General features: G+C 41.5%; 1 protein-coding gene across 1 annotated transcript in view; it reads right to left on the reverse strand.

Moving 5' to 3' along the window:
• The window catches only part of ANTXR1 (ANTXR cell adhesion molecule 1), a 123,763-nt gene that overhangs the window by 45,184 nt on the left and 55,046 nt on the right, over positions 1–23,533 (reverse strand). The window contains exons 13-14 of the mRNA XM_084499710.1: positions 11,000–11,095; positions 355–396 (exon numbers count right to left, since the gene is read on the reverse strand). Of these exons, the coding sequence (XP_084355836.1) occupies positions 355–396; positions 11,000–11,095 (138 nt within the window). The remainder of the gene's footprint in view (positions 1–354; positions 397–10,999; positions 11,096–23,533) is intronic.

Below are 23,533 nucleotides of genomic sequence, written 5' to 3' on the forward strand. Positions count from 1 at the left end.
TAAGCATTGTGAGTTAGCGCTCAGCTGCCAAGACTGGTTATATATGCTGAAACACCAAAATCATTATTGTGCTATTCCAAGGAGGTAGTTAAGCACATGTTTAGGTTCCATTAACTTCAAAGCTAAACACATAAGAGTTGTCCTTTTTGTGAATCAGAGCCTAACTCTGCAGAGCTGTTCTGACCAAGTGAAAGAACCACCTGCTTCTGTCCTCCTTCCCTACCTGTTCCCAAAGGTTTAACTTCCTGCCAAGGTCCATATTCTGCCATGCAGCAGAATCATGACCTCTTGTGAGGAAGCTGAACAAAATCTTGTCCTAAACATTGATGAAATCAGGTTGTTGGTGTTACTTACCTCGCTGTCTTCTGCAGGAGGTGGAGGGGGCTCTTTGATGATCTAGAAAGATGGAAGAGAAACAGAATGGTAAATCCATACTTTGTTGTTCAGCATGATACAAAAGTCAAAACAAACAAACAAACAAACAAACAAAAGATGCTGCCGTGAACATTTCTAAACTTAGTTCCTATGTTGCATTACTAAAGGGAGGCTGTGTGTGCTACCAGTGTCACAGTCACTGCAAGTGAGAAGGGAAGCAGGAGACATCCCAAAGCCCTCCCATACGGGCAGTTCCCAATTACATCTCTAGACTCATGTTGCTCATTATGTGATCCCTGCTCCATGTGAGGTGACAGAAAATTTAAAGTAACATATCCTTGATATTCCAGCTTCATAATCCCAGTAGGGGTCATAGTGCTGGCTCTAGGAACGATCACAGTTTTACCTGAACAACTGTGGATGCAGAACCAGCATCTTTTACTGGCCACTGCACACACATACAGGTCCTCAAATAATTTACCTTCTGAACAGACAAAGATTGGAATGAGAAACCATGGTGAAGTGAAACACCCTGGAGACATTGCAGAAGAGTAATAAACCTCCAGCTTCTGTCTCCTAGACAAATACTTCATTCCAGAATTCTGTGCCACCCCAAGATCTCACAGAAAATCCTTTTCACATTGTTAGTATTATATTTTCCACTCTCATATGCTTCTCTTTAAAATATGCATATATATATATATATTTATACACAGACACAGACACACACACACACTTCAGGCTCTCCCAAGATTTCTAGCTAATAAAGCAATAAGGGTGAGGTTTTAAACTGGTCCAGGATATTCTCCATAGAAACAGCTGAAGTTTATGTGGGCGTGAGGTTATTATTTCATGCAAAAAGTTTGCATCTAGGGCTCAGCAGGCAGTTGGCTATTATCACAACCCTCCACTCCAAGGGCAACAGAGAGCCTTCCAAAGGGAAAGCAGTTGCAAGCAGGCCTGTCAAATATCTCTCCCTTAAATGAGACGCACCCCAATGCACTGCCATTGCAATCAACAGATTGAATCCAGCCAATCTTGTCGATTCAGGGATGAAATTTTCTCCAGTATTTTTAAATCCCTCTGGATGAAACAGCTTTCTTTACACACCAGACAATCAGTCAAATTCTGGGGTGCTGAGCACCTGTGGAGATTGTGCTGAGTGTCCTGAGCTCCTCTCAGGACTGGATAGTAGGTGTAGGTGCTGCCTAAGAAGGGGGTGCAGATGTACAGGCTCAAAAATTACCCTTTGAAAATAAATTACAGTCCCAAACAATAACACATTGGCTGTTTAAACACAGAAAGGGAAAATGATAATCATATTAAAGGCCCTGAAGATATAAACCTTTACAAAAATTCTTCTCACTCATGTTTTTCCTTTTCTGATGAGCTCACTGTTTTTATTTTCTTCTGCAAATGCAATATGTCCATTAATGACAAGCATCTGCCTTTGGCTAGGGAGGAGATTGGGGCTGAATCAGTCCTTTTTACATATCTCAGTCCACATATCCCGTTCCCAGGCAGCTGGGCATTTTTGGTGGCCTACAGTGCTCTCAGGGAAGCTCTGCTGAAGACACTGTGTGCTTGAGTATCAACACTGAATCTTTGTTTATGTGCACAGAAGCACAAAGCACATGTGGAAGCATGGAATGACATTTGAGGAGTGGGTTAGGTACACCCACTGTCCTGCTCATAATGATTGCTCACTCTGGTGCAGCAGAACCATGGGTCAGGCTGTGACTGTAAAGCCACTGAGCACATTAGGGAGAAAGATGATGTCCCAGAGGAGCTCAGGCTGACTGGCAGAGCTCTTGAGTGTCTGATAGAGCACCCTTCTCTCTGCCTACCGTGAAATTTCTAGCTTGTGCTTTCAGCTCTGAGGGATCCCAGCTATTTCCCTGATGGAAGGCAAATGAGGAAAAGTAGATGAAAAATGATCTGCATCAAACAGTACTGCTTTGCAGAAAAGAAATCATGGGTACCAGCATGGTTTATTCAAAGTGTTCCTTGTTTGAAGAAGATGGATACAACATGGTTTCTTGTACATCTCACAACACAATTACTGACACTGCACATACAAAGCACCAAAATACACAGAAGGCTTTTCTAGACACATTTTCAGATACATTTGGGTTACTGCTTGCTGTGAAGAATGACACTCTTTACTAGACCTCCCTTTGAACCAAAACCCTTAATCCAACTGCATTGGATGCTGAGAAATTTCATATATCTGATCCAAAATATATCTACTACAACTTGCTTTATGACCTTCTCTAATGTTATTCTGATGGAACATCATGGGTTTCAATGGAGTTTCTCTGATTTGCGTTAGCATGAAACATCAGTATAATCCATCCAACATATTTGGTCCAGCTAAGCATTCAAACACAACTTCTCAGACAATATCACTGGAAAATCTGGAGGTTACAGACTTGCAAATGAAGAGATAGCTGTGTTTTTCATATATCTGCATTCTTTCTCACAACATCCACAGTCAAACAAATTAACTCTGATTACAGAACACATACATTTTTTTCTGCTACAGACCAAGAGAAAAAAAAGAGTGATTCTTTGCATTACTAAGTGCTGGAAACTTTTAAGAGCAACTGAACACTCTGTAAATTGGTCACATAGATTGGTTAGTTTGGACAAATCCAGAGATGGGGAGAATTTAGTCTCTGCCTTTAGCCAGAGAAGCCTTTGAGCTTATATGAACTTTAGAATTTTGTCTTTCATAAAACATATTTTCTGTCTTACTACCCAGATCTGGAAATGCTTTTGGTGTATAAACAGCACAACTCTTTTATTTCTCCCTTTTGGATTTTTACTGTTACAGCTGTATGTGCACAAGCCCCTCATTCTGGGGAAATAGAGGCAGTGAAGCAAACAGGAGCTTTGTAACACCTCACACACATGAGCAAATCAAATGTCAAATGGGAATAACAGATCCCAGAGCCAAAAGGCATTGCCTTTTGGCACTTACACCTGCTCATTTTGTACAATAGAACTGATTACTCAAGTACAAGGAAGAAAATGCTGTTACAGGGAACCCAAAGAGGGTACAGCCTATACTGGCTTACAAGCTTTGAGTCTACCACGTTTTGTTTTGGGCTGCACCTCTTGCCTTCTCTCTGCCTCACCAGATGACACACATGGACCTGCTGAATGCAATCAGCTGGGAACATGATTGGCCAAGCAAAACGTTCCAGCTAGTTTAGCTTGGCAAAGCCGAAGTGTTTGTTCATGTGTGCTGCAATTGTTTTGATAACCCCAAGCCATTTCTGAGATTGCTGCTGTGACTGTATCTCCTGTCCCTGTGTTTGAAAGAAGGAAAATATAGTTCAGCAACCATATTTGCTTGCTAGGTGAGGAATATCTAAGGGTTTCTACATCATTGCCATGTTATAAGAACCTTACAATATGGTCTTATGTTTGTAAGTAGTCAATGTCTGTGGGACAGACAGGTGGCCATTACCTTTTCTTAGCAGAGGAAGCAACTTCAAGAATAGCTGTCAGAACTTCTACATACTTAACTGTGAAAATTCAGGACATTAGAGTGATTCTTTGCCTTTCTATAACAGCAACATGCATGTGACTGACACGGGTCTCTATTAGCTGACACACCATATGCACCTCGACATCACAAATGCATAGAGAAGCAGCTGCTCCTGATGAATAACCCAGTGTAAAAGCAGAAAAATTAGCCAACCTCCTGGAAGTTTAAAGCATTAGAGAGGATGGGTTTGCTGCTGTCCTGAAATTTCTATAGCCATTCAGGCATTAGCAAAGACGCACATGTTGAATCCAAATTTTGCATATTCCAGGAATGTGTCCAGGATGTTTTCCATCTTCGGAGAGTAGAACACTCCACCAGGTTGCAGTGTCCAGCAAACACAAACTCGGTAACTCTCCCTAGAGTATTATCTGATAAATAGGGGCAATGTGTTCCTTTTCAGTGAAGTGTATCTGCTTTAAATGAAACAGTACATCATTTAAAATGAGAGCTACATGAGAAAATAATGCAAAATAAGAAATAAAGGGTTTTGACTTTAATTAGGACTAAAATTTGGAAGGGAGAATGCAGTTAACTGAGCAGGTTTTGTTCTTATTTGCATTCATTCTTCTTGAAAATAGGTATTAATTCTTCTTGGAATATGCATCTTAGCTATCATAAAAAATGGCAGGGGTGTGCGTGTTGTTTTGTTTTGTTTTAAATAGCATTAACTATGACCTATCTGACCCATCCTTTTTTTTTTTTTTTTCTTTTTTTTCTTTTTCCCCCATTTACATATAGTTTTGACCTCCTTTAGATCCTATGACAGTTTCACTGCTTAGTTATAAATTGGATAAAGGAACATTTCCTTTTCATTTGTTTCACATCTGCCATGTATTCTAAGTAACCATCCTTGGAGATGTTGTCTACAGTTCAAGATTTCTAATATAAGCAAGAAGCCTGTCTGTATTTCCTCATCTGCAATACAATGCATTCTTCTTCCATGGGATAGATGAAGTCAATTGGAAATCTAGCATACTTTTAAGTTATTCTCTCATCAACCTGGAAGCAGATCCACAAATCTCAATTTTACCTCATTAAAACTAGGAGAGACAAGACTGTTTCACACCTAAGACTTCAACTGACATGCACAAACTACATTCAAAACAGATATTAACACATGTCAAAATCATCCATGCACTTACGGGAGACATGACATCGTGGACGGGGAAAAAAACACAACACAACACAACCTTTACTTAAATGACTCTGATACAGTTTTCAGCTGAATGGGGTTGATGTGCAATTCCCCAGGGAATGCATGAGAAAATGTAGCATCTGCAAAGATCATTCCTTTTCCTAGGCCATTTCACTTGCACAGTAAAACAAGGCCAGAATCAGTAGGTTTTGCTCCAAGTGTCTGACCCACTTTCTTTGGAAGACAAGCTAAATAAATTTCATTTTCTGAAATATGGGAAAGAAAAACATCATAGCTACTTTCAGCTATATGCAGAAGCCCTTGTTCTCATTCATTGATTGCTAGGGAATTTTTTGCTTGAGTAGGATGTGGTCCTAAAGACCTATTTTTTCCTTAGCTGGGTTTGGCCAATTTTATTTGGAAGAAGTGCAAGGAGTCCAGGGAAAAAACAAAGGAAGAAACAAGTTTTTACTGTGTCAGGTGCTTTCCATTCAGGACTGGGGCAAAGAACAACAGTGTATCCTTTACATTGAGTATCTGTTGTGGTCTGGAATAAAAGGTGCTGAAGCCAGTCAAGATTAATATAATTGGCTTTCGGTTCTGGCCTTAAAGAAATACATTAGCGAGGAAATGGTTTGGGAATCTGAAGTCTATGCATATCATCTAAAGGCAAACAGCTTTCAGAAGGCAATGCGTAAAAATTTCCAAAAAGTCAACTCCTGGAAGATCATTCAGTTTGGACACCCTAGAATTGATGGACACTTCAGAGAACTTGGCTTTAACATCTTTGGTAATGACACATCATAGGAGCACAAAAAAGGAGCTTAACTCAGTGCCTGGCAAACATACTGTTCTGTTGGCCCCCTCTACATAAGTTGCCTGACCCACCTGTGGAGCTGATGGTATTAGCCCAGGCAAAATTACCCTGCTATGCTATTTTCAGGATACATGCTAGCATGTTTAAAGACAGCCAGTTACAGAGCATTATATCCACGTCTAACCCATCTTGATCTGACTGACAGGCAGCCAAGTGGGCAGTGAACTTTCGTGGGTCTCTGGACATTTATTGAGAACACCGTCTTTATCCTCCTGCTGTGCTTTTGTGCACACCAATTGCGAAGTCAGATTCTGTTATTTCTGCTACGATAACAGTGCTACTGCCAATTGTTTTATATTGACTGTGCCATAAATGAAGACACTCATTTTTGGCAACAAGCATGGACTCAGTGCTTGGATGCTGCACACCATGTTAAGCTCCAACAACTCTGGTGAAACTCTACCATGTAATGCTAGGCAAGTGCTTGGCTTGAGTGCTTGACTCAATAGCTCAGGTCTGAACTGAAGTTAGGGACTGTGGGGTCTACAAGCAATTCTTCCCTGCATATTTGTGTCTTTCTTTCTCACTTGGTTTGTCTCACTGATGTTTCAGTTCATGATCCTGCATTCCCTTCTCCCAAAATCATCTTAACTACAGAAAAACAGTGCTTTGTGCGCACATGGGAGTGTGTGGGAATCAGAATACATGGACCCTTACAATCTCCACCAAGCCAGTGTTCACCATGGAATTTTAGGGTTACTGTAGCATCTATGCATTCCCCCACCCTCCCTTTACTCCAGTTTAGCCATAATTTTCATGTGTTTTTAATATATATTTTCTGTATTTTCTCCATCCAGCTTTCTGTTTCCAAAACTTTTGGTCAGCTGCACTACAGACTGAGAGCCAAACAAATTGCTGAGTTCTTCCATGCTTCCTTCCAGAAAGCAGCTTTTAAGCTAAGGCTGGCGTTAGATGCTTAAATACCAACACCTCGTTTATATGCCAGCCACACCCCTACATTTAAAGAAGCTGCAGTACAAAAATGAGTACGATGGTGCATATATTCTGAGTGGGCTCTTGCTACAGATCAGCTTCTCATGTTTCCCCTGAGGCCACACTGTAAGGATGCATAAGGGAGGCAAAGGCTCATGTTTACTTCATAAAACTGTAAGGAGATGTGATGTACGAGCATGTGGGGAAATGCTTTGAATCAGAGCCTCAGCTGCACCAGGGACATATTTCCACTCCCATCCTCTACATTTAGTTCCCTGGACTGCCCCAGGCTTAGGACAGGCTGACTGCAGCCCCAATTCAGCAGTGCTAGGGAGTCCTTTGTCCTGCAGATCCTGCTCAGGTGCAAAGCACTGCCAATACCACTCACCCATCCTGCTGATTCCAGCATCCATGGGAGGTGCCTGAGCTGTGTGGTGCTGCATATTGGCAGAGGGAAGCTGTCCCAGCATGGACAGGCCTTCCAACTATTGTATTAATTATGTCTTCACTACACATCCAAAACATTTAACCAACTCAATTTCCAAACTGATCTAATAATGTGGCTGCAAAAGCCTCCTTAAGACTATTTTGGAGGCTTGCTATCTATTTGTCTTACAAATGTTAATAGCTATTTGGTTTACATCTATATTAAAACTAAGCCTTGTGTTGGCCTCCTATCTGGAACTGAATTTCATCCACGGGCACCAAAGTAGCCGATTGCACATACATTTCTGCTATGAGTACTCTGAATTCTCCAGAGTGTTAAGAAAAAAGGAGGAAGGGGAAGACAACAGCTACTGAAAATCAAATGCCCCAAAACATCAACAAGACCAGGATCTGTCATCTGCTGTTTTGCAGATGCACTCTTCTCAGGAAAAGTGCCATCAGTATCTTTGCATTTGCCATCTTCTGTTGTGTACAGTGCTGGAGATTTAAGCTTAGCAGAAGATATTTCTTTTTTTCCTGTAGTTGAATAAATTTCCTTAAAACCTCTTCAAAGGTTAGCACCTGGCCTTCATGCTTTCACATCTCTCCATTGATGTCAAGAAATTTTGCCTATTCTGGGTATCAGGCACAGCAAAGGTCTAAGTATTGTTCTGACCCACTAAGCAACAATTGCATATACTGTAAACTGAGTGGTAAATTCCAGACTTCATCCCAGAATACTTCTGAGACCAATAAACTCGGATACATTTGGAAACAGCATTTCTTTATGGGTGCATGCCAAGAATCTACTGGGTTCCAGATAAATCTCCAGAGTAAGTATGTTGATTCAGTTCATTTACTCCAGGGATGAAGCTGGCGTGGTAATTTTCCTGAAGAACTGCTGGACAATAATGATTCCTATTTAATTAAAAAGCATGCCAAGAGAAATTTCAGGGTTTAGAAATGTGCTTGTCACTAAAATTTATTCTTTTTAAGGAAAAAGGTTTTTGTGTCCTGTGCCGTCCCATCCCCCCCTTCCTAATTATCTTCGAGATATCCCTGGGCTTGAATCCACAGTGGTATCTCTGGGTCTGTGGTTTGATTATTAGAGGGTATTGCTTGCCTGTCTCTTGTCTGTTGTGCAAGCCAGTTCTTCTGGCCTTAATTCACTCCATGCTTCTGACAATGCTGCATTCCTTGATGTGCCATTACCAAACTAGTAAATAAACAGTGTTGCTCTGCTCTCTTTCTCCCCACCCTAAACCAAGTTGGCTGGGCAATCCTCTGTGGATTTGTCTTTAATATTACAAATTCTATGAGTAAGCAATTCACAGTGAGGTATCCTAGCTGCTGGTCTACTGCCAAGCACACTGGACTGCCATCCTGAAGAGACAAAAAGATCACTTACAGGCTCTTGAATTAAACTGTTTCCAGCAAGCAAAGGGATGTGTTTGACTTACATTTGGAAAGTATCACTGATACAGTCCCCACTTGGAGACCTTGCTAAGAGGGAATGTGGGAGGTAAAAGAGGAAAAAGGGTGAGGAAACACTTTTATCTACAACTTTTTTAAGTACTGAATTTAAATCTGGAAAATATCTGGAAAAGCTTATGAAGTTTCACATGAATAAAAGACTCCCTCACCTCTGTTGCACTTGCCTTGCCTATCTGGACTGTATTTCTTACACTTAAATGTTAAATGACTGTTATCTTCATACTGTTCCCTTGTAGCAGTCCTGCATTACCCTCTTAATGCTTAGTTCTGTACTCCCTCTACTCCACATCACTCTGCTTTTATTCATGCCTTCTTGCTATCAGCTTCATTGCTCTCCTGTGAAAAAACCTTTAAATGGTAGCACCACTTACAGCCTCTCATCTCTATCACCTTATTTCTCCACCAAATCCCAGTGCAAACATCTGCACAGGGTGCATCTCCGTTGACTTCCACACAGATGTACCAATGAAGAAGTTGTCCTGACTTCTCTGGGAACATGCCATCTAGTTTAGACAAATAACTCTCAGCAACCTACTGCACTGCTAATCCTTTGTCCATTTTTAGAACAGATATTTTAGTGTTCTGAAAAGTTTAAATAAATATTTTTTTTCTCATCTGGTTTGCAAATCAGGACGGAGGTGATAACTACTGTGAAAAGAAGCATTTACCCCTTGCTCATCCATCCAGAAAGAGAAAAAAACTAAGATTTTTCCTGCAAGATTTCCATCCCTGTTCTGGACAGAGAAATATATCTCACACAAAGATTCCTCCAATCCTGCAGTGTCTGTGGCTCCACAGCTCACAATACCAGATTGTGGATTCAGTATAACATGGTGTAAATTTACAAAACCGGATAAGTGATTCAAAATCAGGAATAATGGTAGTGACCCAGAAGCTTGAGCCAGTCTGGATAGTTTTAAAAGACGCTACTGAAATATTATATGCAGCCTGACACCAAAACCAGTCTCCAATTCTGCTGACTTTTGTACATCCCTAATTCTTGTTCCATATTTGCTTCATAAACAAGACCCAAAGCAAGCACAGAGATTCACTGAATTTTATGTTCCACAATAGTCATTCTTTGCCTTGATCTCCATTGGAAAAGGCAGCCCAAAGGCATGACCAACAGAGATGTATAGATGTATAGAGGAATGACAGGTCCTTGCAGTCAAACAGTAGGATCATGTGTGAGAAAAAAGCTTATCTCAAGTCCCTGATTTCCCCTTGCTTCCCTCGACCTCTTCCTTCTCTTCTGTTTTCTCCTCATGCCCACAATTTCTGCCTTGCAGTTTACTTTAAGCAAAACTGAAGAAAAATGAGGGAAAACACTGCATGAAAGTAACAGCAACACAAACACTTGATAAAGTGTGGCAGTGATCACAAGGAGAGGAAAGGCTCTTCCACCTCCAGAGTCTAGGACTCATTGTAGACTGTCAGCAAACTGGCTTCCCCATCCTAGACATTGCTCTCTTGCAGCTATTCATACAAAAATGACATAGAATCATTAAGATTGGAAAAGACCTGCACGATCATCTGGTCTAACCATCCCCCTGTCACCAATGTTACACACTAAACCATGTCCCTGAGGCATTGGAACATGTTGTCCAGGGAAGTGGTGGCATTACCGTCCCTGGGGGTATTCAAGAAAAGGTTGGACCTGGTGCTTAGGGATATGGTTTAGTGAGTGACATTGGTATTAGGGTGATGGTTGGACCAGATGACCTTGAAGGTCTTTTCCAACCTTAATAATTCCAGGAGCAGCAAGTTCAACCTTTCCTTGAACACCCCCATGGACAGTGACTCCATCACCCCCCTGGGCAACACATTCCAGTGCCTGACTGCTCTCTCTGAGAAGAAATGTCTTTTCATTTTTGAACTAAACCTCTCCTGGTACAACTTGAGGCCATTCCCTCTTGTCCTATTGTTAGTTATCTGCGAGAAGAGGCTGACCCCCAGATCCCCACAACTTCCTTTCAGGTAGTTGCAGAGAGCAATAAGGTCTGCCCTGAGCCTCCTCTTCTCCAGACTAAACAACCCCAGTTCCCTCAGCCGCTCCTCGTAAAACTTGTGTTCCAGGCCCTTCAGCAACTTCGTAGACCTTCTCTGGACATTCTCCAGGGCCTCGATGTCCTTCTTGTAGTGAGTTCTATCAGTATGGTGCTATCAGCAATGCTGAAGGAGGAGCAGGGTAAAGAGGACTTACCACTGTGCAGCAAAGAGGCCAGAACCACCACAGAAGAACCAGCGCCAGCAGGAGGAAGAGGATCAACAAAGCAATAGCCAGGATGGTCCCATCTGACTGGAAGAGAATCAGAGAATGTGTGAGCACCACTAGCACAAAACTCCACTCTCCGCAGCAACCTGGCCTATGCATCCTGTTGCAGGCATGTACACATCCCAAGTGCCATTGCCTTCTTTTTTTCAGAAAAAAAACACACACATAGTTTTCCTTCCTCATACACTAAATGTATCACCTTCTCCATCCTCACTTACTGGGGAAGAGACATCTAGTTCACTTCCTGGATTTGTAGCTTTTGCCTTGGTGCCAACATCACAACTATGGAAAACACAATTCACTTTAGATCAAAATTTATTTCCATATACCTCAGAGCATTGTGAAAATGAAAAAAAAAAATAAAATTAAAGCGTCAGAGCTCACAACACAATGTTTTCTTGCAATTTCAAGCATTCTCTTTTCTTTATGACTATTTTCCCTTCTTGCACAAACTTGAAAGTAATGTCAGAATTCAAATTTACTCCAAATAGAAAACCATTTGGAAAGCTGCAGTTCACATTTATAGTGAGAAAATAAAAACAAAACAAAGCAAAAAAGCTCAACTTGAGTTGACATTGGCCAGTGTGGTGTCAGACAACAAAAAAAAAGGCTTTTTAAAGTATGTCAACTGCAAGAGGAGGTCAAAGGAAAACATTGGATTGGTAATGAAGATGGTGACCTAACAAGTAAGGATGAGGAACAGGCAGAGGTGTTTTTTGCCTCAGTTTTTATATATTAATGACAGAGCTTGGGCTGCCCAGTCCTCTGAGTTGGAGGACCATGACTGGAGGAGCAGTGATTTTCCATTTGCATCAACTAAACTTGTAAGGAACCAGCTGTATCAGCTGAACATTTATAAGTTCAGGTGGTCTGATGGGATTCACAGAATTTCACAGAATTTCTAGGTTGGAAGAGACCTCAAGATCATCGAGTCCAACCTCTGACCTAACGCTAACAGTCCCCACTAAACCATATCCCTAAGCTCTACATCTAAACGTCTTTTGAAGACTTCCAGGGATGGTGACTCCACCACTTCCCTGGGCAGCCTGTTCCAATGCCTAACAACCCTTTTGGTAAAGAAGTTCTTCCTAACATCTAACCTAAAACTCCCCTGGCGCAACTTTAGCCCATTCCCCCTCGTCCTGTCACCAGGCACGTGGGAGAACAGGCCAACCCCCACCTCACTACAGCCTCCTTTAAGGTACCTGTAGAGAGCGATAAGGTCGCCCCTGAGCCTCCTCTTCTCCAGGCTGAACAAGCCCAGCTCCCTCAGCCGCTCCTCGTAGGACTTGTTCTCCAGGCCCCTCACCAGCTTCGTCGCCCTTCTCTGCACCCGCTCAAGCACCTCCATGTCCTTCTTGTAGCGAGGGGCCCAAAACTGAACACAGTACTCGAGGTGCGGCCTCACCAGAGCTGAGTACAGGGGGACGATCACCTCCCTAGCCCTGCTGGTCACACTGTTTCTGATACAAGCCAGGATGCCGTTGGCCTTCTTGGCCACCTGAGCACACTGCTGGCTCATATTCAGCCGACTATCCACCATCACTCCCAGGTCCTTCTCTGCCTGGCAGCTCTCCAACCATTCCTCTCCCAGCCTGTAGCTCTGCTTGGGGTTATTGCGCCCCAGGTGCAGGACCCGGCACTTGGCCTTGTTGAACTTCATGCAGTTGACCTCAGCCCATCGGTGCAGCCTATCCAGATCCTCCTGCAGAGCTTTCCTACCCTCAAGCAGATCGACACACGCGCATAGCTTGGTGTCATCTGCAAATAGTGTCATCTTGGTGTCATCTTGGTGTCATCTCACCCCATTGTACTAAAGAAGTTAGAAGATGTTATAGCTGGACCTCTCAGCAATTTAACGAAGGTCGTGGCAATCTGGGGAGGTCCCTGCTGACTGGAAGCTGGCCAACATTATACCCACCTACAAAAAGAGCATGAGAGAAGACCCAGGGAACTACAAACCTGTTAATCTAACCTCACTCCCACGAAAAGCTATGGAGAAGATTTTCCTGGGTATATTGAAAGGCATTTAAAGAACAAAGCTTTTATCAGACACAGTCAACATTGGTTCTCCAAGGGAAAGTCCTGCTTTAGTAATTGATCTCCTCCTATGATAAGATCACCTGCTTGGTGGATGACAGAAGGTGCTGGATGTATCTTTCTGGATTTTAGTAAGGCCTTCAGTACCATTCCTCATGGCAACCTTCTGGTGAAATTGTCCACATGTGAGCTGAACAGGTCCATACTAAACTGGGTAGTGAAGGGCAGAGCCCAAAGGGCTGTAGTGAATGGGGCTACATCTGGCTGGTGGATGGTCAGCAGCGGTGTTCTGATTTCGAGCAGATTTGGACACATACCCTGTCACAACAATATTCAGGGTTTTTCCACAGCAGAAGCCATTACCCCTGGAAGATCCTTTCTTTTCTAAGGGATACTTCCCCCATTTGTATTCTCTGATATCAATTAACAATCAAAAATGCTGCACAGGACACCTCAATAAAGCAATCAAAACCAAAAGTTCATTATTTCCTGTTGCTTAGATTTAACCCAAAACAGATGTTCTTGGTTTTCTGAGGCATGCCAGCTTTCCTATACCACGTCTCCCCAATATCATCCTATTCTGAGATAAGCAAACAGGCAGTCCTGACTTAATCCTGTTTGAGATGTTCTTGATGTAAGAGACAGACATTAAAAAAACTCCACCCAAATGTCAAGATCACCAAGCCATACTGAGTACACATTCAAGAGCAGACTGACCTGTAGGATAGGAAAATTGGGTGCCTGCTTAAGTCACTGTAATTCAATGGCCAGATGATCTCCCATCATACCAAACTGGTAAGAATAATGGAAAAACAATCAAAGAGCATTTTCCAAACCTTTTCTGGTGCAGAAGAAATTTCTGGAGAACTTGGATCAACACAACCTGATCTTTGACACTTGGAAATAAAATAGATGTAGTCCACACAAGAAAAGAATTCACTCAAGGCACCTCTGAAAATGGAAACTGGACCCTGATACAAAATAAAAGCTCATTTGAGAAAACAGAGCTGTATACTTGGTGTTGTTCCTTTAGACAGACAGCATAAAGCAACATCCATCTTCTGTGAAGTGGAACCTGCTGATATTAAGCACTTTAGAAAATATGATCTTGACTCTCTGTTGCCATGAAATCAGGAAGGCTTTTGATGTCTAATTGTTTCCTGCCCCCTGTGCCCCTATATTGAAACTAATTTTGTCATTTTAAATACCCTAAAAGCAATTTGCAAAAATACAAGGCAAGTGAAGGTAGCCTTTTAACTGGCTTTTAATGGAATTTGGGTTTTTCTTCCTTTTTTTTTTTTTTTTTTTTTTTTTTTGAGACATTCTGCAAAGAACCATTTACATTACATCTGGATCTCTGCAGGCAGCTGGTGTGGCCAACTGGTGTTCTGTGTCTCTCAGCAGTGAAACAGTCCAGAGAACTTGGAAGGGTTTGATTTGCCAAATCTTACATTTCTCACTCAGGTAATGCCTGTCACTAATGCCAGTATTGCCTGGCAAGTCTGCAGGAATGAGCCATTTTCCAATATCAAAAACAGACTCTCCCTCCAAAAATTGGGGTTGGTTTTAATTCCTTTTCTTGTTTTTGAACAAAGATCAAAATATTCCAGACAGAAATGAACTAATTTTCTGGGCTCAGCCACGGCTACTAAAGCAACTAACTGAGAACCTTAATCACGAACTATAAATCCTATCTTAATTTGCTCTAACTGCACTGCCACTGCTGTGAACTTTGAGGAAACCCCAGCAAGTCAGACTAGGACAACACATATGTACATAATAAAGCTCACTAAAATCATCAAAGTGACCTGAACTCTGCTTTTGTTTTATTTTTATATTGTCAGTTTCTGCTATAATTTAGCTATCATTATATGTGTTATCTACAGTTTCATACAGCTAGAACTTTGCTGAGATGGAAAGTGCCATTTATCCAAGCTGAATAATAAACAAGAAGGAAACTATTCCTGCTAGCATAGTCTGCAAAAATTCCACTGACATTTTTAAGCCTTTCTCCCTGTCTTAAAACTGGTTGTTAAAAAGGGCTGGTGAAGACTTTTGAAATGTCTGTTTTAATTCTTTTTTTTTTTTTTTTTTTTTTTTAATTAACATTCAGAAGAACAATACAAAAGTTCTTGGAAACACTGAACTATGGGATAATTCAATGAGTTGTGCTTGACACACTTATCAAGTAAAGGTTGTGAATTCAGGTCAAGGAAACAACTTTCATTTTAAAGACAAAGAAGAACTTTAATACTAAATTACAGAAATTCCTGTGAAATATCTACAGAGATGGAGTGTGGCTAGCCCCTAAACACAGAGTTATCTGAAATTAGTACTACATTTCCATTGAGACTTACCTTGTCTACTCACACTGGGATAAAACTGGTGCTTGTGCCCACTGTGGATCAATAGCCTAAAATTCCATTACACATGAAAAACTGAGAAAAGCTATATAGCTAAGGTACCTGTTACAGCTTCTGCCAAATGTAAGCTAAATGTAATACATTAGCAACGTGCTTCTCGACAGCTGTTGAAGACCAAGAAAAAACTTGGAGCCATTGTTCTGAAATGCCTAGCTATTGTATCTTCCTTATGAGCATTTTCCTTATGAGGAAAGGCTGAGAGACTTGGGTCTGTTCAGCCTGGAGAAAAGAAGACGGAGAGGAGATCTCATCAATGTGTATAAATACCTGAGGTGTGGGAGACAGAGGGATTTTGCCAACCTCTTTTCAGTGGTTTGTGGGGACAGGACAAGGAGTAATGGTCACAAGATGGAGCACAGGAAGTTCTGCACCAACATGCAAAATAATTTCTTCACGGTGAGGGTGATGGAGCACTGGAACAGGCTGCCCAGGGAGGTTGTGGAGTCTTCTTCTCGAGATATTTAAGACCTGTCTGGATGCCTACCTGGGCAGCCTGCTTTAAGGAACCTGCTTTGACAGGGGGGTTGGACCTGATGATCTTTCGAGGTCCCTGCCAACCCCTTTAAATCTGTGATTCTGTGATTCTCTGATTCTGTATCAAGAAACAGTATACAAGAAAAAGAGCAGCCTCTTTAAATGACATTTTGATGTGCTACACATTTCACATGTGAAAACTCTGCCATGTAGACTTTGAAATAAGTAAACTGGTTGAGAAAGCAAGGCAGCTGTGCCTTGAAGCCTTCTTTACCCTGCCAAAGAGTCCAACAAGGCCAAGAAAATACTGCAAGTATTGCTGGCAGTTGAAGAACAATGGAAAACAATCTCTGGATGATATTGTAAAATATAAAGATATCAAGAAATGTGAAACAAGAAACATTAGAGGAATTTTTCTCATTCATGGATGTGTGTGCATGCACACACATATATATATTCTTTCACTCTGAAGTTATTGTTGAAATGTGGTAGGATGTGAGAATGGGGGAAATCTTTTGTCACGAGAGAGAAACCTGGCCCATGTCTTGGACTGTAGGTACTCCAATTGGGAAGAGGGGAGGGTTGGCAAGGTGTGATCCAATAAATGGCATAGGCTATTTCATTAAGTCTAGCCACAAACATTCAGATGTGTGCTGTCCTCCAAAGGCAGACATTCCTAGAACACAGAAGCAATTCCTGGGAAGATCCTATTTATGAGAAAGAGATCAGTATAAACTAGGTGCATGCACACTTCTTTAAGAGTCAGCAAACAGGGATGACCACTCCAGGGTTACTCATGCCACAGAGGAAATGACTCATCTTCCAGAGGACACATTTCTTGCTGTTGCCTACAGAGATTGCTGCTTAAGACCAAGCTCCTAAAATTTTGCTGCAGGAAGCAGGAATGCTGTCATGCAGAGAGGCAAAGCTAAGACAAAATCTGTGATTCTAAGCCCCTCTTCCTTCTTAGACATTCATGGTGCTTCTAATGAAAACTGACATGAATCAGTTCGTTGTCTTTTCAAAAAAATAAAAATAAAAGAGTGTGCTACTATGCACCAAATAGAGATTTATTTATTTATTTATTTTGTGTATGTGTGTGTATGTTAAAATCTTAATTATTTTTGTTTAAGATTTTATTTCTTCATTTCTCACTTTACTGTACTGGCATTTGCATTATGTGACAGATATTTCAGAAAGGTAACACTGGATTAACGACACCAAAGAGCAAGGACCCTTGAAAGCTTTAAATACTGACATTCACGATCAATGATAGGTACATCTACTAAATGTGCTCATGTACTATGGCTGACAAATTAACACATCATTGATTTATTCTGAGAGGGAGGTGATTAGCATGCAAGCTTGTTACCACAGCAGTAAATGGATTTAACTTTAAGCACGTGTTTAAATGTGCTGACTTCATGGTATGCCTAAGTAGAATGGACTTCTGCTAAATAACTGCAACAAGTTCTTGGCTTCAATAGGCCTTCATGGCTGGGTTCAGTAAAATTATTTAGTCCTGTCTCGTACCGACTTCACTGGAAAGTAGGAAGCCTTTTCGTTCTGGCTCTGTACTCACTACTCCAGCAAACAGAGTGGATGCTCCCTAGTCTGCTAGTTGCTTCCAGGACTACAGAAAGTCTGTCAGTCCCATACGGTGCAGCAGACCATGTTAGAGCCTTCCCAAACATTAACTGCAGCAGAGGACCTAAGGCCACCACACAACCTGGTAATGTCACCTCCCAGGCAGGCTGGAAAGCTGACAACTTTACTGCTTCCGTGTAGGAGTGCAGGAACATCTGCTCTGCTACCTGGGCACAGTGGCACACCATCAGACAGCCACATAGCCAAGCTTCCCTTCAGAGTGATTCACATAATAACTCAATGACACTTATTGCTGTGAAACATTAGGTGCTTTACAAAGCAAAGCAACATGGTTGCTGTCATTCCAGAGACATGGAAGTTGTACATGTCTCCTATATCCCAGTCCAGTGCCCTGTACATTAGAAAGTACAATCTTTTTACATTTTCTCGGTGGGAAGAGCAGTAACATGCTGAAAGCACTCAGAGGTGTTAGCAGGAAAAGAACAAAATCTTGTTTATAGTTTTAAATGAGCATCCAAAATCTGAGATTTTTCTCCCCAGAGAGAAAGGCGAAACAGGTTTAACATCCTTTATTTAATAGACGAGGGGATGACAAAGGATGACTCTGCCTTTTCACACGAGAGAGACTCAGGCAGCTTTTGTTGTAAAGGAAATATTCTCAATTTCTTCCAGACACTCTTGGGAACTCTCCCATCACTGCAATGGAAACTGATGTCTATCATTTATTTTAACACACATATAGGAATTTTTTTGTTTTGTTTTGTTTTTAGTATAAAAATCTCGTCTACTTTCTAAAAGGAAATGAAAACTTACTCAATGCACTATTCTGTAATGCTAGCCTCTTTGATGTCTATGTGAAGTTGTTTGAGTGAGAGCCAAGCTCAGAAAGGGAAGTGCAAGAAACACCTGTTCTAGGTCACCCAGTATAAGTGTTTTCAGCTAATTTTTTTTTTCCAAGTTTACTGTGCTGTGAAACGAGAAGTCCTCCGGCAATGATCTGTTTTCATCCTTTCCTTTCACACCTGAAAGATGACAGCACACTTACAAAAGATTTTTCCAGCATCCTAGATTATTTGCTTTACAGCACAGCATAAACACCAGCAAAGCCTCACTTTATCACAAACCCAGAGCAAAAGACAACCCTTGTCCTGAAAAGTTCACACTCCAAACAGAGCAAACACATGGTGAGAAGGAGAAGTAATAACTACTCTGCTTCAAGGGAAGATCTTTGGTCAGCAAAAACAGTCGTCTAATCCCTGATTGCAGTGTTTATGCTTATGAAAATATACTGAACTTTTCCTTCAGAAGAAACAATCACAAGTTATCAGCTAAACAGAAGCATTACCAAGACTTCTGAAGGCAGATAGGGCAGAATTAAGGGTAGAATTCATGTGTGTAAGGGTAGAATTCATGTGTGTAAGGGTAGAATTCATGTGTGTCCAGTCCTGCAATGTAAGGCATTGCATCTGGGAGCCTGCATTAAATACAAGAAGGTCTGGTGGGACAGTTTATGAAAAAATACAACATGACAAAACCCTGCAGACAGGAACTGAAGACCTTTCCCTCTTCAATTCAAAATCCTTCAGATGACAGGCACTTCCCTGCTCAGAGGTGCTGAGGTTCAAAGATTTTCACCCTCTTTCATCTACTCGTTCACTGGGACATCCCATCTCATTTAGTAAAATATTCCAAGTTCTTTTACTGTTTCTAAAATAAAGCCTCTGACCCCTGGACTTCACTGTCAAGGCATCTGTTCTGAAACAAAGGCTGAAAATAGCGGTAAGATTCCATGTCACTGCAAGCTGCTCAGTTCTGCACTAGTCATGCCATCACCTGCTGCTTATCAAACCTCAGGGGTCACGCTTTTAACAGCCTTGCAGCAGGAAGCAGCAGAGACTGAAGGATGCTGAGCCTCTGACCTGTGAACCTTCAGCACGAATTGCAGATGAGCACCTCAGTAATCACACCTACAGCCACAGGCAGTGGTTGGAGCATCTGAGGTTCTGTGCTTAAACAATGCCAGGGGCTTGAGTGCTCCCCCTGATAGTGCATGCTTGATTGTAGATGTTCCTTTTTTGACTGAGGAGCTCCTACTGTGAAACAGCCATCTCTTGTCCCCTGACAGTTGTATCTGAAAAACAAAGTCTTTGAGGTGAACCCTAAGTAGTTATTTTGGTTTCCATGTGTGCCTGACAGCAGTCCTTAACAAAAGGATGCTAAATCCATTTCAGGAGGTGAATAGCAACTGGAATAATAGGCAAAATTCTGTGGAATTAGACTTTTAACATCAAACATTTATGGCTTGATTTGGGTTTACTTCTTTGCAAGGCATAAAAGGAAGGAAAACAGCACACTACAGCTCTGTGTATCACAGCCTTATCTCTGTGCATGTCTGAGATGTTTAACATTTACGCAGCTCAGTTAAAAAATAAATAAAAAATCTAAGGAGCACCTTACTTGAGCTAACACTCTCATGTATCCCCCCAAGCTGAAGAGATGTTCCTCACTGGCTGTCACAAGCAGCCTGCCATGAGTTGGACAAAGGTAAGACAATGCCAGCTGGATCTACACAACAAGATGTGTATGGGACAAATTTCCTTCTGAAACTTGATTTAAATTGGAATCACATTTTCAACAGAGAAGTATTTCAATAAAATAAAATACTTGTTTGGAATGCACTGATTCAAAGTGTTCTGTTTCAACTTACATGCTGTTAAATAGTATTTCAATACCAGAGGTGTACATGCACACAGCATGTACAGCATGCTGTACATATAGCATGGATTTTCTAGTTCATTTCAGCACTGTCACGGGAGAAGGGTCTGCATATCCATAAATTATTTTAATGTTCCCAAATTGAAAAATTTCAAAACTTCAATTCTTTCATTTTTCCCCCATCCCCATTGTACTGGACTCTTATGAATTTTTTAAAAAACATCAGACTATTTTCAAAACCATAGGAACATGCTGTTTTCAAAATGCCTACCACACCTCAGGGCATTACAAAACAGCCCATGTAGCAATATTAAAATTAAATAATTTCTGCTGATTAAACTCTCAGGGTGACCTGTATTAGCAAAACTGTACACTACCTATTATATCTGCAGCATAAAGCAATTAAGAGAGATTTATTTTAGAAACAAACCTGAAATCCTGTGCACTGGAGTTTCCACTGATTAAGGAGGTATTGGGGAGGCATTGGGGAGGCAAGGACAATCCCCAGACATGGACTGTATATCTCGAAACAAGACACTGGAACTCATGATAAGGAAGCGGCAGACGGACAGAGAAACAAACGTAAGGACTATAAATCTCAAAACTGGACATTGGAATTCATTATAAAGATACAACAAATGGAAGAATTAGCAACAACCAGCTCTTGCAATTAAGAAACCTGCCAATTCAGCAGATTCCTGACCAAAGGTGAAAAGTACACTGTGAGGAAGACTCGGGGTCTTCCTCCCAAAGACCCCTGCCCACGTCCCAAAGACCCCTGCCCACAATTCTTGGAAGGCTCTGCGCAGGCGCAAGGTGCCAAAAGGCTAATTAGCATAAGAAGCGAGGGAAGGCGGGGATAGGTAATGCATATGTATAGGTGCTTGTAGAATATTGATAGATTGATTGTATAAATTCAAGACTGCTTTTTGCTTTGGGTATGCACGATAGGTGGAGAGATCCCCCGTGCATCCAGCGCTGCAATAAAGAATATACCACTTAAAGGAATTTCGGCTTCGATCTTTGAATCACCACAGAGCAACACATAATCTAATAATATACATGCAGGTCAAGGGCCTAGGAAAGTGCTCATTAAATTTACTCTGCAGTTTCATAAATACTCTATTGATACAACAGTAAATGCACTTTAATTGCATGCAGACTCTGGAACATTGGTAACTAGCAGAACCTTAATTGTGTATCCCAGAACAAAGTCACAATTGAAAAAAACCTGATTTAGTACTATACCACATTGCTTTTAAATTAAAACAAACAAACAAACGACAACAAAAAACACAACACATCTACAACAAAAAACTTCACTGAAGGGAGCCATCAGATTTTTCTAAGCCTGCAGTACTTTCTTGATTTTCTTTTCTATATTTAAAGACCAAATCCATACAGTCTTTCAAACAGCCACAGGAGAAAAAAAAAAATGCCGGGGGGGGGGGGGGGGGGGGGGAGGAAGAGGTTGTATCTAGATGTAAAAAGCCTCCTTTGGTTAAAAGCAAAACCTCTTGAAGTTCAGAGACTCAAATCTCTTTTCCAGCTGACTTCAACGTCTCCTACATCCTTGCAATTGGAAACATGGGACCTGAGAGACTATTTCTTTACAGAAGGGTAGGCGTATTCCCTCATTGACCGTCCCAAGCCATTTATTCATGGTTGCTACTGAGAACTGCTCCATCATAAGATTACCAGTTCTCTGATCTGCCTGTGCATTGCCCCAGAATGCTGTCAGGTGCAACAAGCCACCACATCCATTCACTTCTATGGGTATAGCTTCAAGAATCCACTTTTCCACAGACCAGGGCTAGCTCGGCCCAGCTTCCAGACACCAAATCCCCTCCGGGCTTCCAGGTTACTAACTGCCTGGCAATGTGCTTGACCAACTTGAGATCTCCCCATCCAGGAATGATTTTACAGCACCAGCATCTCCAGTAAGGCAGAGTTGTTACCTATTAGCACTTGATAGGACCCCGGCATACTAGACTAAGGCCAGTTTAGGTATTGCATAGACCGCACAAAAAAGCATCCTCTCCTCTGAACTGCCCTGACCCAACACATCCTTCTTCAGCTGAAAGGCTCTCCTCTTTACAAGGACAATTCCCTGAGCTCTCCTCCTGAAGAAATTGGGTGTGACACAGGAAGACATTCATAATGAACTGTATACACATAGCAAATAAAAACAACTTCCAATCATCACTAGACTCACATCCTGCCACAGAATTGTTCTCCCACCTCATGTGTGGGTATCTCTCCTTCTTGCAGAGAAGCACCACATATTTCTCACCAGATGTTACAGGGGATTGCTCTTCCAATTGAGGCATCAGAGCTGCTCAGGAAGACTTGTTTAACATGGTCACTGCAGCCCTGCAGCTTTCATCCCCCTTTCAGTTTTGAGTCCGAGAGTTGCTAGTGCAAGAGGTCATTAGTGGTTTTTGCTCTTCTGGGAGCCTTTTAGAAAATGAATAAAGACTTATTTTAATTCCCATCCTGGCTTCTCTCCGAAATGCTTTCTTTCTGCACTGAAAAACTTGGCAACAGCCCTTCAGTCAGCAGAGTAGGACTGACTTCCTGCCTGTAAATGCTGCCTCATAAATTATTTCCTCTATTGTATGTTCCCTTTCCTGACAATGCTTGGTGTGCCACCCGCCCTGTGAACATCTGCATGTATACACATTCATAAAACAGCATTTAATACTTTTTCCTTTCAGTTCTTCAGAAAACTCCTGACATGGGAACAGGAGTAAATCACTTCTTAAGGTTTCTCAGCTCCACCAGCCATCACCTGCTGATTCTCTTCCAAGCAGTGGGAAAACCACTGCAGCATATACTCTCCAGGCATTCAGAGGTGCAAATGAGAGCAATGCATGCGGTGTTCACACCACTAAAGTCACGTGTCAAGTTAAAACAAAACCAAAAACAAACAAAAACAAACAAACAAACAAAAAAACAGAATCACAGAATCACAGAATTTCTAGGTTGGAAGAGACCTCAAGATCATCGAGTCCAACCTCTGACCTAACACTAACAGTCCCCACTAAACCATATCCCTAAGCTCTACATCTAAATGTCTTTTAAAGACTTCCAGGGATGGTGACTCCACCACTAATATTTAAAGGAAATAAAAATTTCAGAATTTTTTTCTGAGGAAACAGAATAAGAATTCAGTCTTTCATGGTCTATGAAAATACAGCAT

This window comes from Aythya ferina, assembly GCF_964211825.1.
Source record: "Aythya ferina genome assembly, chromosome: 27".
Lineage (NCBI taxonomy): Eukaryota > Metazoa > Chordata > Aves > Anseriformes > Anatidae > Aythya > Aythya ferina.